Here is a 12,618-nt window from a genome sequence, read left to right as displayed (position 1 = left end):
CGCTGTCCGTTCATGAGCATGCAGTGATCATCCGGCCTATATGGGGAGGAATGATCGTTACAATGATAGTTTGTTCCCATACGATTTTATGGTTTGTCAAAAGGACATTCCTGTTCACACAGGGTGACATGCTGCCGACAAACAATTAGTTTTTTTTTTGGTCTGCATGAAAGATTGGATCACCTGATGAAGAAGAAGCTTGTTGCTGGGTGATCATCAGCACATTTACATGGGCCAATTATCAGAAACGAGCATTAGTGATGGACAAACATAGGCCGGGACGGTTCGCAAATGCTCAAATGTTAGCGAACCGTGCGTTCGTGGCAGGCCCCATTGACTTTAATGGCAGGCGAACCTGAAATTTGTAGCCACCAAATACTTACTAGAAGTGCGCAAATAGTCCCACAACATGGACAGTGACATACCAGAGGGGGATCATTGGCAAAAATTCCCACCAAAAATATGTATTTTAATCAGGGGCCATTTTTATGCGTCTTAAAGGGAACTCTGAAAAATGTGCCCTGCTGGAGCCTAGAAAAATATATTATTTTAGGCCACGGAGTACAGGCCCCAAAAATTAGGCATTCACCTGACTGAAAAGAACTTGTGATTATGTGGCTGGAGTTACATTAGGCGGTCACTGGATAAAAATGTAACTGTAGGCCACTGGAGTAGAGGCCCCAAAAATGAAGCATTCACCTGACGGAAAATACCTTTTATGCCGCTGTATATACATAAGACAAGGACCATTCTTTGTTCTCGGTGGTGGCGCATATGTGTGGGTTGGCATGAGGAAATTCAATTACACGTGGTCGTCACAGATGTTGAATTCCTCTGAGATCCATGCCTAATTTATTTTTAGAAATGTGAGGTAGTCCACACTGTCGTGAGCTAGGCGAGTGCGCTTATCGGTCACGATCCCCCCCGCTGCGCTGAACGTCCTTTCGGACAAGGGGCAAGCCAAGAGTTTCATGGCAAATTGTGCTGGCTCTGGCCACAAGTCAAGCCTGCATACCCAGTAGTCCAGGGGTTCCTCGCTTCTCAGAGCATCCACATCAGTCGATAACCCGATGTAGTCGGACACCTGTCGGTCTAGAAGTTCCCTGAGGCTGGATCCGGAGGGCGGCAGTCGATGGGTTGGATGCAAGAATGATCTCATATTCTAAGTGAACAAAACATCTTCAAACCGCCCTCTTCTTGCAGGCGCAGTAGGATTGGTACCCGCTTGGTATCTCGCAGCAAGACCAGGAAATGCTGCATTCTGCCAGCCCTCTGTGATGCAGGTAACATGTCCTCCATTTTGTGTTTGTATAGGGGGTTTAAGTACGTTGCCACCCAGTACTGGTCCTTGCCCTTTATGTTTTTTATACGGGGGTCCCTCTTCAAAACACTGGAGCATGAAGGCCCCCCATTTACACTAAATTGGAAGCGGTGGAGCGCTCTGGCTCCTGCTCATCGCCCAGGAGAATGTCGTCCTCGGTATCCTCCCCCCAGCCACGGACAACACCAGGGATCCCCGAAAAGTTTAAAGTCCCCCTCAAAGCCTGCTCTTCTTGCTCCTCCTCCCCCCAGGCACCATCCTCCTCTGACTCCTCTTCAGACTCCTGCTGACTTGTCTCAGATGGAGTAGCCCCCCCTAAGAATTCATTCAGCATTGCGACTTCCTCATCTACCAGCTCCTGCTCCTCAACGGCTTGATCAATGACACGATGCAATGCACGCTCCAGAAAGAAGGCGTAAGGTACGATGTCACTGAGGGCACCCTGGCTACGACTAACCAGTTTGGTGATCTCATCAAATGGCCGAAGTCTACATGCGTCGCGCATCAGCAGCCACTGGCGCAGTGAAAAAAAAAACAAGCTCCCCAGAACCTGTCCTGCTGCAGAGATTGTACAGGTAGTTGTTAACGGCACGTTGCTGCTGGAGCAGCCTATCAAGCATATACAAGGTGGAGTTCCAGCGCGTCGGGCTGTCACAAATCAGACGTCTGACGGGCAGGTGCCGCCGCCGCTGAACGCCACCAAGGCGAGCCATGGCAGTGTGAGATTTTCTAAAATGGCCAGAGATTTTCCTGACCTGCCGCACCGTTGTGATTGGCACCGTTGTCACATTTCACCTGGCACGTCGAAGAGGTTCAGCGGATAGGCGGTAGCAGTGGAAAAGGAGGAGTCAGCCGAGGAGGAGACAGAGGATGGAGTAGGAGGAGGTGAAGAGGCAGACCTGCATGCAATCCGTGGCGGTAACACCAAATCCACACGGGATGGGTTACATGCTTAACGACCATCAGAAGGTTCACCCAGTGGGCAGTAAAAGTTATGTACCTTCCCTGCCCGTGTTTGCTAGACCAGGTGTCTGTTGTCAGATGTATCTTCGCACCGACACTGTGTGCCAGAGATATATTCACTTGCCACTGGACGTTGCCATATAGCTGTGGGATGCCCTTCTGGGAGAAATATTTTCTTCCGGGGACCTTCCATTGCGGTGTGCCAATGGCCAAAAATTTTGGCCGGAGTTGGCGGGCTAGCAGTTCGACAAGCCAGCGGTCAGCCGTTGGGCAAGAGGGTTATCCGGCGTCATTAACTTTTTACGCTCAAAACATTTGGACCACGGAAGCCTGCCTTCTGCCAGATGAACACGACGACAGCACGGTGGAAGGTGGAGTTGAGGACAAATGGGAGGAGAAAGGGGAAGGAGAAGAGGCAGGACGTGGAGTGCCGGGAGTGTGGCTTTATGGGTTCTGACGGCGTTGCTCCCCCTGGGCTCGGTGATGGGAGGCCAGGTGCCTTCTTAAAGGGTTTCTATCACTTCGTATGACATAATTAGCTGTCAGACACTAGCGATCTGCTAGTGTCTGCTCTGGCCAACCATCCTAATATAACAGCTTTTGGGGCAGCCGTTTTGCTAAAAAAAGAACTTTTATAAATATGCTAATGAGCCTCTAGGTGCTATGTGGGCGTCATTAGCACCTAGAGGCTCCGTCTACCTTCATAAATAGCCACCGCCCAGCGCGTCCCTCCAGCCCGCCCATCTCCTGCTGAATGCGATCTGCCGTGTGACGCAGCGGACGAATTCTCGCGCATGTGCCGTGCGCGGCTGTATTCGGCGCATGCGCAGTGAATGTCTGACCGCTTCCCTGCTCAGACATCTCCACTGCGCCTGTTCCTTGGAGCACTATGACGTCATCGGCGCAGGCGCAGTGGAGATGTCTGAGCAGGGAAGCGGTCAGACATTCACTGCGCATGCGCCGAATACAGCCGCGCACGGCGCATGCGCGAGAATTCGTCCGCTGCGTCACACGGAGGATCGCATTCAGCAGGAGATGGGCGGGCTGGAGGGACGCGCTGGGCGGTCGCTATTTATGAAGGTAGACGGAGCCTCTAGGTGCTAATGACGCCCACATAGCACCTAGAGGCTCATTAGCATATTTATAAAAGTTCTTTTTTTAGCAAAACGGCTGCTCCAAAAGCTGTTATATTAGGATGGTTGGCCAGAGCAGACACTAGCGGATCGCTAGTGTCTGACAGCTAATTATGTCATACGAAGTGATAGAAACCCTTTAAGACGGTCATCCCTAGGTGAGTGTTGGGCTTAGCGCAACTTATGCGTTGACAGCACAGGCTGCAGATTGCAACACTATTGTCAGCAGCTGACACATTAAAAAAAAGCCCACACTTTGGAGCCATGTGCCAGCGTCCTGGGAGCACCAGAAGTAACTGTGCATGGTAGATGGCTCGCTCCAGATACATTTGCAGTCTGCTTTTTGCCTCCTATGCCCTGCGAGCTCTGCCTGCTTCTCCTCCCTCTCTGCTGCTCCGTCTCTCCCTCGGAATTCCCCTCCTCTTCCTCTCTTGTCCATCGACACTTCATCATCGTCACCTTCACCACCACTGACATTTGAGATCTTGGAGTAGGCAGCAACAGCAGGGACCTCCCTCCTTGGGCCGATCTAGGTACTGTCGTCGGACCGCTGGGAGGTGACCGTTGCTACCTCCTCTTCCTCATCCGATCTCAAGAATGGCTGCACATCTGTAAGGTCTGGGAATAGATAGGAAAATAATTCCTCTGACTCGAGTGGGGGGGCTATAGTGGTGGTGGTGTTTTTGGGGGTGCACACAGCAGAGAGTGAGGAGGGTGCAGAGACAGAGGATGAGGAGGGTGCAGAAGCGGAAGGGTGAGTGAGCCACTTAACCAACTCTGGTGCGCCCTTTGAAGTAATCGCATGCGCCTTCTCCAACTTCCCACTTAGGCTCCGGCCTGGTGCACCTGCCCAACCACTAGCACGACTGCGGAACGGCCTGCCTCTTCCTTTGCCTGTCATTTTCAAAATGACCCTAAGCCTAAGTCCCTAGAGAAGAGCAGTATTTGTGGAAGCAGGCCTAAATCAATATTTGGTGGAAACAGGTATACTGAACCCCTTAATCAGTATTTTGTGGAAGCAGGTATCTCGCAGGCCTCAAATAATATTTGGTGAAAGCAGGTATATCGGAGCCCTCAATCAGTATTTTGTGGAAGCAGGTATATCTCAGCCCTCAATCAGTATTTTGTGGAAGCAGGTATATCTCAGCCCTCAATCAGTATTTTGTGGAAGCAGGTATATCACACCCGTTACAATTAGTTGTTCCAATAGCGTTTGTCCCTCTATATAGCTGCAGTATCGCAGCAGAACCGCACACAACTGCTGCACAATACAAATGCATTATAATATACTTTCTAACATAGAACGTATATTATAAGTACAGTATATCACACCCCTTAGTATATCACACTTATCGATAGCACACCCATACCAGTCCTTAAAAGGACTTTTGTGGTCCTATTAGCTAGCGTTTGGTGTCCCTAACAGTCTGTCCCTGCTCCACAAAGCAACCTCTCCCTACACTGGCAAAACACTGAATGTAAAATGGCTGCCAGATCGGGTTCTTTGATAGGGTGGGGGTGTGTCCATCTGCTGAAACATCTCAATTGGATGTCCTGTCCCACCTGATGGATGTGTCATGGGTCAAAGTTCGGCGCAATGCAAAAGAATATGGCGCCGGCGGACATCACCATATGTTCACATATTCGAAACGAGCATTCACATGAACGTTCGCTCCCGATAATCAGCTAGATAACGTGCTCTTGTAAATGGGCATTTGGGCAGGGATTGTCTTCAGAGGTGGCCCTTTAACATTCACTACACAATGAAGAGTAGTGCGTGCTATGACAATACAACACAATGAAAAAACAACTGCGCTATCTACAATAAAGAAAATTCCAGTTCCTAATTGATAAAACAGAGTAGTCTATTGTTCATTCTGCAGCGAGAATAACAGCTGTGTGGGAATAGAGAAAAATCCAAAAGAGAAATGTCTTCCAACACTTAAAATCGCAGGCCGTTCATCCAGTGTTGTATACAGGATCGAGCCAAATTCCCATCTGAAATAAAACACTAACTAAGAGAAGAAGAAGAAAAAAGAATAATTTTTCTAAGTGAAAAGAACCATATTCCTGGAACTGGAATCTCCCTTCTGGAAAAGGATAGCTGGGAGACTTCACAGAATGAATCAAGGTATGGGAAAACATATTTCTTTCCTTAGTCCGTGGAATTTATAAGCAAACAGAAATGCATCATTCATGTTACTGAGATAAACCTGAGAAATCGCTAGGGTTCTCAGCAGAGTCACCACCCCAGCCAAGAGAGTCAACACCACATTTCCATAGTCAAATACCCTGAAAGACTTGTGTAACCGCCAGTGTTATCCATTACTAATATGGTAGACAGCCATTCTTCAGGGCCGCCATGTTATTAATTCTCTTTTATGTACAACGCAGAAGGCAGACATGCTCCATAGTAAATAAAGGAGGATTGATCCAGAACACGCAAGCGCTAAAGTAACTGAAAATAAAAGGTTGTGTGGAAACGGAGGTATTATTTAATGTCACTTTTAGGAGGGAATATCTGGAAAAGTTGAATCTTGCACTGCACTAACATAGTTGATGTTTTTCTTATTTAGCTTCAATATTACTTAAACTAAAAAATATTTGAGTTAACGATAAAAGTGAGGTGCGGGGTATAAGGAATCATCGTGGTCTTCACCAGGGAACAACCTCCCACCAAAGAGTTGGTCTATCCTTGAAGCACCTTTACACAGGCCAATGATGGGTCAGTGATAAGGAAGGTGCATAAGGAACGGGCCTTTCAGATAGGCAGACAATATCGGGGTCTGATTCCAGATCAGCCGTTTAAAAAATAAGGACAGGCTATCCATTTTCAAAGCTTGGATGATCCCTTTAACCGGTCAGATCTACAGGTCACTGTCCACTGAACAGTCACCGATTTGCAGCAAAACATGCGATGAGGAACAGTCAGGTGGTAGTCATGGGTCAGAACTGGATGAGATCCAAAGGGCAAAGCTGAGTAAGAAGTCCATGCCAATGGTAAACTAGAGAGACAGATGACAACAAATCCAATGCACATAAACCATAGGGTCTAACACAGGCAGACTTAAGAATATAGTTACGTGCTAGAGAGGCAGCAGTCAGGCATGGCTATTGATACTGAAGGTAAGGGGCAGGAAGCCCTTGCTTTTTTTAAACAGGCTGATCGACTAGCCTCCAGCTACCAGGCAAACAGACGCTGATGGAGTCAACACCAAGCATCAGTTGCAGTGCCATTACGGTGTACTCTATGGAATTTAAAGGGGCAGCACCGGAGCAGGGAGAGGTATGCAACAGTAGTAGAGTTTTACGTGTCTAGACTCTACTTACTCCCTGTTTTCTGGATCTAGCTATCACAACAGAGCTGATAAAATACCCTTAAAGCGCTCCATGTGACACGGCGATTGTAAATAAAATGTTATCTGATTGACAGGGTTTCCACTTGGTCACATTCCCTTTGGAAGCCGATAAAGTCTGCATTTTTGTAAGTGGATACCAACAATTTTGGTGGGATCCTCCAGTACTCGCAAGTCTATGGCCCCATGTCTTGCCATTATTAAAATTGGCAAACTGAACTTTAACCTGTTTACCCTATCGTTTCCCAGAACACATGGTATGGAGTCGGGAGAGAGAGCTGTTAGTTAGGCCTATTTCACATGATTCGTGTCCATGAGGACATGTGTGGTTCATCCTTGAAGATATCTGTGTCCATTTTTTTCCCCCCGTATCCACCTATACTGCTAGGCTGAAAATGTATTTCCAGAGGCTATCCTAACAATGATCCATGCAAACCATGGACCAAACACTGATGGCCTTCGTGTTGTGTCCTTGGTTTTTATGGACCCATTGACTATAATGTGCAGAAGGGATCCATAATCACAGGCAAAAATCTTGAATGCTTCTGTGGTGTCACCATGGAACAACAAACACCCTGCAACCACAGATGGAAAAACACATTTGTTATGGTCTGAGGAATGTTTTTGTGGCACTCTCTTGACCCCACTTATCCACGTGGAAGGCGCTCTCAATCTATCTGGATATGAATCCATCCTTGCAGATCACATATACCCATACATGCTTATTGCCTTCCCTGGGGTGGATGGGATCGTCCAGCAAGACAATGCAGCATGTCACATGGCTAGAAATGTCTAACATTGGTTGGAAGAGCATGACCACGACTTCCAAGTACTACCCTGGTCCCCAATTCCCCAGACTTTAACCCAATTAAGCATCAGTGGGACCACCTTGATGGTCGTGTTCGCCCATGGATCCTCCCCCACGCTCCCTTCAGCAGCTGTGGTATGCTCTGCAGTCAGCATGGCTCCAGATACCTGGGACAAGCTACCAGGACCTTACTGAGTTTCCCTCAGCCCGTCTAGCTGCTGTCCATGCTGGACATGGAGTTTACTCTGGATAGTAGCTGGTGGTCATAATAATGTGACTCGACTGTGTAGTTCTGCTATGTGTATAAGGCCTTATACACTTAATGCTATGATACTTAATGCTATGACTATGGGCCACAGTAGGTCTAAAACACATAAGCAATGTGCGTCTTTATTACATGATACATTTTACGGAACTCTTTAATAAAATACGCAAATTGGACAGTTCGAACCACTGGATGCTGGGCTAAATTGATATAGTATTGTGCCGTGTGGCAATGCAATGCTTTATTACCTAGTTACCCTGAAGTCATTACTCTAAGGGGGAAAATTCAGTGTCTCACGGAGGAATCATATGGTGGCACGATAACAGCTAAAAGCATCGTAATATGAACCTGCAGGGGTTACCGGGTTTATCCACATCAATTTCTATTGGCCTACACATAACGTCAATAAAGGAATCTGATTACATTAAAAGTCAAAACTGGTAAAACCAAGATAGTTCCCTGTTCGAGATTTTCTAAGCTAAGACTGCTGTATTAGGAATGGTGGAGTCCTATACAGCAAACTCAGGAAACCGGAGCCTGACCCTACTTCCCAGAATGCTCCAGGACTTACAGCAACAAAAGGCAGCAGAGCCATGGTTTATCTACCGGTAATTACAAAAAGGAAATCTCATTTTTTCATAGAAGTAGAATAAAGCAAAAATGTATGGTATGCAAATCACTGACGGATGCAATCATCTAATTATGTTGGAATTTTTTTTTGAAAACACACAAAAATGAGAGTGGCGGTAAATAACATTCCTAAAGGCATTCGTAGGTTACCTCTAGCTTGTGTTCAAGGCTACTTGGCAGCCATACAAGCCAGTATTTGTACTGTCAAACATGCACTTCCTAAATGTTCTTCATGATGCACTATGCAACATTTCTTGATCCAATGCTGTTAATCAAAGGGATGAAGAACTGACAGGAACCAAACTGTATAATTTTATAATTTTAAGCAATAAGGTTGACCTATAGGATAAGAGGTGGCTTCCATTTTGAAACCAGGGACTAAAAGTCCCAATCACATGGCCTGTCCATTTGAGTCAAGCAAGGGAGATGTTACTGGACTGGAGTCAAGCCAAGTGTTGGGCTATGGATATGGTCAACTCTAGAACATGACCACTGAATATACCTGCCATTCGTAAAGCCTTGCTAGGTTCTACCTTGCATAACTTACACATGACTTAAAAACGCAATAAAAACATAAGAAAATGTCGACTAAATCATGAAGGTACTTACTCTGATCTCATTTCTACGTATCTCCACATCGCATACTGAATGTCCTTGGTGGGCACCGGTATAGTAGCAGCAGAACTGGCAGACTGCCACCTGCTCCGCTTCACAGTGGTACAGTCGGTAAGCATTGTGTTGTGGACAACTCCAGGCTCTGACGTCTTCGGCTTCTACCAGGAGGTGCCCACGAGCAGTAGAGGGTTGCTGTAGGTGAGTCTGGACATGGGACTGGCAGCACGGCGCTTCACATCTCAAGCAGATCTTCTGGGCAGGCAGCGGTGGACCCCTTCTACAGAATACACAGTGCAGGATAGACGGTGGCTTGTCCACGTTAAGAGAATTAAATTTTTCCACAATGTTGGTGAGCTTAAGGTTCTTTTCGAGGTTAGGCTTTTGATTATAGGCCTGGTTGCACTCAGGGCACCTCACCAGGCCTGTCTCTTTCGCCCAGGCCTCACTTATACAACCTCGGCAAAAATTGTGCTTACACGGAAGCTGAACGGGTTCAACAAACACATGCAGACATATAGGACATATCAGCTCTTCTTCGAAACAGTTTTTCCAATTTTCCGCCATCTCCAGTTTGGCAGAGTAACGCGTCTCGCGTTCGGTTTCTTTTTTTTCTTTTTTACAAAATCGAAACGGACGATCAAATCTGCTTTCCTTTGAAAAATATCTTGAAAACTAAAATAGATCTCCTTTAATCACAGCTCATGAAGAAAAAGAGGGAAAACAAATACCTAGGAAATCTGTTCATGTGCGAATGTCTTCATAGGGCATATTCCGTACTATGGGAACAGACACATAGGGGCAGAAGAAGAAAAAATAGAAGGGGATTTCATACAGACTGCTGAAAATCTAGGAAGCCACCCTTGAAATTCTTGAGGTTGTTTCCATAGAGAGTGATCCTGGATGGGGCTCTGAAAGAGACAGTTCAGTCTCACAGCTCAAATTCCAGCCTAGAGCGAGAAAATCCCTCCCACCTCTTCCTTGTTTCGCAAATAAGAGGAGAAAAAAAAAAAGAGCTTTGAAAAATTGCCTTTTTTCACGATCTACCCCGAATGCAAAGAAAATATATGTCTACCCTGACCATAAACTGAGCCTGTGGACCTGATATTTCATAGCTCGCCTGGAGAAAAAAAAACTAAAACCTAAAAAACACAAACAAAAAGCAAAAATAAAAAGAATTGGGTGTCGATCAGTGGATTAGGCTTTGCATGCCTTGATCAAACTGAAAAGGAATTTCTCAGCAGCTAATCACGGCCCTCCCCCTTCCGTCTCCCTCCTCCTGACATGAAAGCTATTTCTGATTTTACATCCAATCTGCAAGGGCAGTGACAGTGGGGCCGAGAGGGGAGAACAGTCACAGAAAATTAACACATTTCCTTCTTAAAGAATGTCACTCTTACCATGAATATTCAAGTGCTCTTGTTTTCGAAACTTGTAGAACCCACCACGGGGAAAAAAAAATATAATAATGGAAAAAGGGGGAGGGTGGGGGGGAAACACTACGTATCTAAATGAATACCTAAATCCAGGCGCCCCCCTGACTATGCCCCCTTTATTTGTAGATTAATTCTGCTCGAAACTTCAAGCCGATCTTCCAGCTGCTGGACCTTTTTGCATTTTCACTAGATCAAAAAAAAAAAAAAAACACACAGTTACCATCAGCCATCTTGTTTCTTAATCCCTTTAATAAGATCTCTTTTCCCCCTATTCCCAATTATGTAAAAAGTATCTTTTTATCTGGGATTTATATCCTCCCCACACCCCCCTCTAGTCTTTTAATTTAAGCAACAACAACAAAAAGATAATAAGCCTATTCAATGGGGAAGCGAGGAGCCTGACAAAACGTCAGAGACGGTACAAAAAAGGGGCCAGATCATAAATAAAAATATATTTCATATAAAATATTTACATTGGGTCGAGCATGCCAGCATTAAAGGAATAATGCACTACGCCCTTCCTGATTCATGATCAGTAGTGGGTCATTATATTTTGGTAGATCCCTTCTTTTCAGCAGGTAGGAAAGGGGGGGGTTTACGATTTTAGGGAAATCTGAAATGTATAAAATAAAATGTTGGCAAATAATAATAATAATAATAATTCCCAGTCTTTAAGGTCCTTGTAATGTCAATAGGGCAGAGCAAAGATGCATCTGTATTATTTCTGCCTCAAAAAGGATGAGCTATACAGTCATCAGTCCTAGTTATTGTCAGCCCCTTGTTGGATCCTGAAAGGGAATCCACATCTGCTTCCTCGCTATTTAAATGCCCCCAGTCCGGTTCCACAGAGCCCCCCTCCAGCCAGTACTGTACATGAAGGCACCTCTTCTGTGTCCAGGGGGGGAAAGATCGCAGCTTCCTTGTAAGAATCGGTGATTTCTGCACAACCCTCTGAGACGGCCAGGGAATTCTCGATGAAGCCCCCCAGGCCAGGGGCAAACAAGATCCAGAGGAGGGGATCGAACCCGTGTCACCGCCTCAGCCTGTCTGATGAGAGTGGCGAGCAGCAGACTGCTTCCCCCCCGAGCTCCGCCCACCTCTGCTCTGCCTGCGTCACGGCTCTCTTTCTCTGCTGAGCGCAGGCTGTGCGGCTCTGGAGCGCCCTCTGTCTTTACTTTCAGTTCTAACGAAGCGTTTTTTATATATATATATATATATATATATATATATATATATATATATATATATATATATATATATATATATATATATATATATAATTTAAAGGCGCAGCCGGGTTTATTTAGTCTGCAGCGATTTCCTGTCGAAAATACTTCAACAAACAAAACTGAACTTTAATCCAGAAAGAATCCAAAAATAGAAAAAGTCTAGTTTTAATCAGCATGACCCGGTTTTCCTGAAGATACACAAATAAGGAAGTGAGATTTATAAGGACAAAGGGGGAGCAGGAGGCAATACAGTAGACGAAACAATCCGATTCTGGAAAAGCTGGGTGACACCTTTATGTCCTGCTTGAGCCACTGTAGTGGTCTGGTAGGCATTCATCTCAACTTAAAAAAAAAACACAGAGGGCAATTCATTTCGTACTAGGCCACGCCTCTAACTCCGCCCAAAACATAACTAAAAACACCCAGTCCCTTTAATGCTCCCACATAGTAATTATTCCCCCTTTGTGCCCCCTCACAGTGGTTATACCAGATATGTGCTCCTCACTGTAGCTATGCCCTGATATGTGCCCCCTAACAGTAGTTATGGCCATATATGTGCCCCCTCACAGTAGTTATGGCCAGATATGTGCTCCTCACAGTAGCAATGCCCAGATATGTGCCCCCTCACAGTAGTGGTGCCCAGATATGTGCCCCTCACAATAGTTATGCCCAGATACGTTTCCCCTCACAGTTGTTATGGCCAGATATGTGCCCCGTCCCAGTAGTTATGCCCAGATATATGCCCCTTCACAGTAGTTATGGCCAGATATGTGCCCCCTCACAGTAGTGATGACCAGATATGTGCCCCCCTCACAGTAGTTATGGCCAGCTATGTGCCCCATCACAGTAGTTATGGCCAGATATG

The 12,618-nt window shown here is 46.0% G+C and overlaps 1 protein-coding gene across 1 annotated transcript in view; it reads right to left on the bottom strand.

Annotated features, from left to right (window-relative positions):
• The window catches only part of TRIM8 (tripartite motif containing 8), a 78,574-nt gene extending 66,985 nt beyond the window's left edge, over positions 1–11,589 (bottom strand). Inside the window, exons 1-2 of the mRNA XM_040438837.1 lie at positions 11,408–11,589; positions 9,086–10,710 (exon numbers count right to left, since the gene is read on the bottom strand). Coding sequence (XP_040294771.1) covers positions 9,086–9,655 — 570 coding nt within the window. The 5' untranslated portion in view covers positions 9,656–10,710; positions 11,408–11,589. The remainder of the gene's footprint in view (positions 1–9,085; positions 10,711–11,407) is intronic.
• Between the last annotated feature and the right edge of the window lie 1,029 nt (positions 11,590–12,618).

Source organism: Bufo bufo, chromosome 6, assembly GCF_905171765.1.
Source record: "Bufo bufo chromosome 6, aBufBuf1.1, whole genome shotgun sequence".
NCBI lineage: Eukaryota > Metazoa > Chordata > Amphibia > Anura > Bufonidae > Bufo > Bufo bufo.
This window is presented reverse-complemented; position numbering and strand designations above follow the sequence as displayed.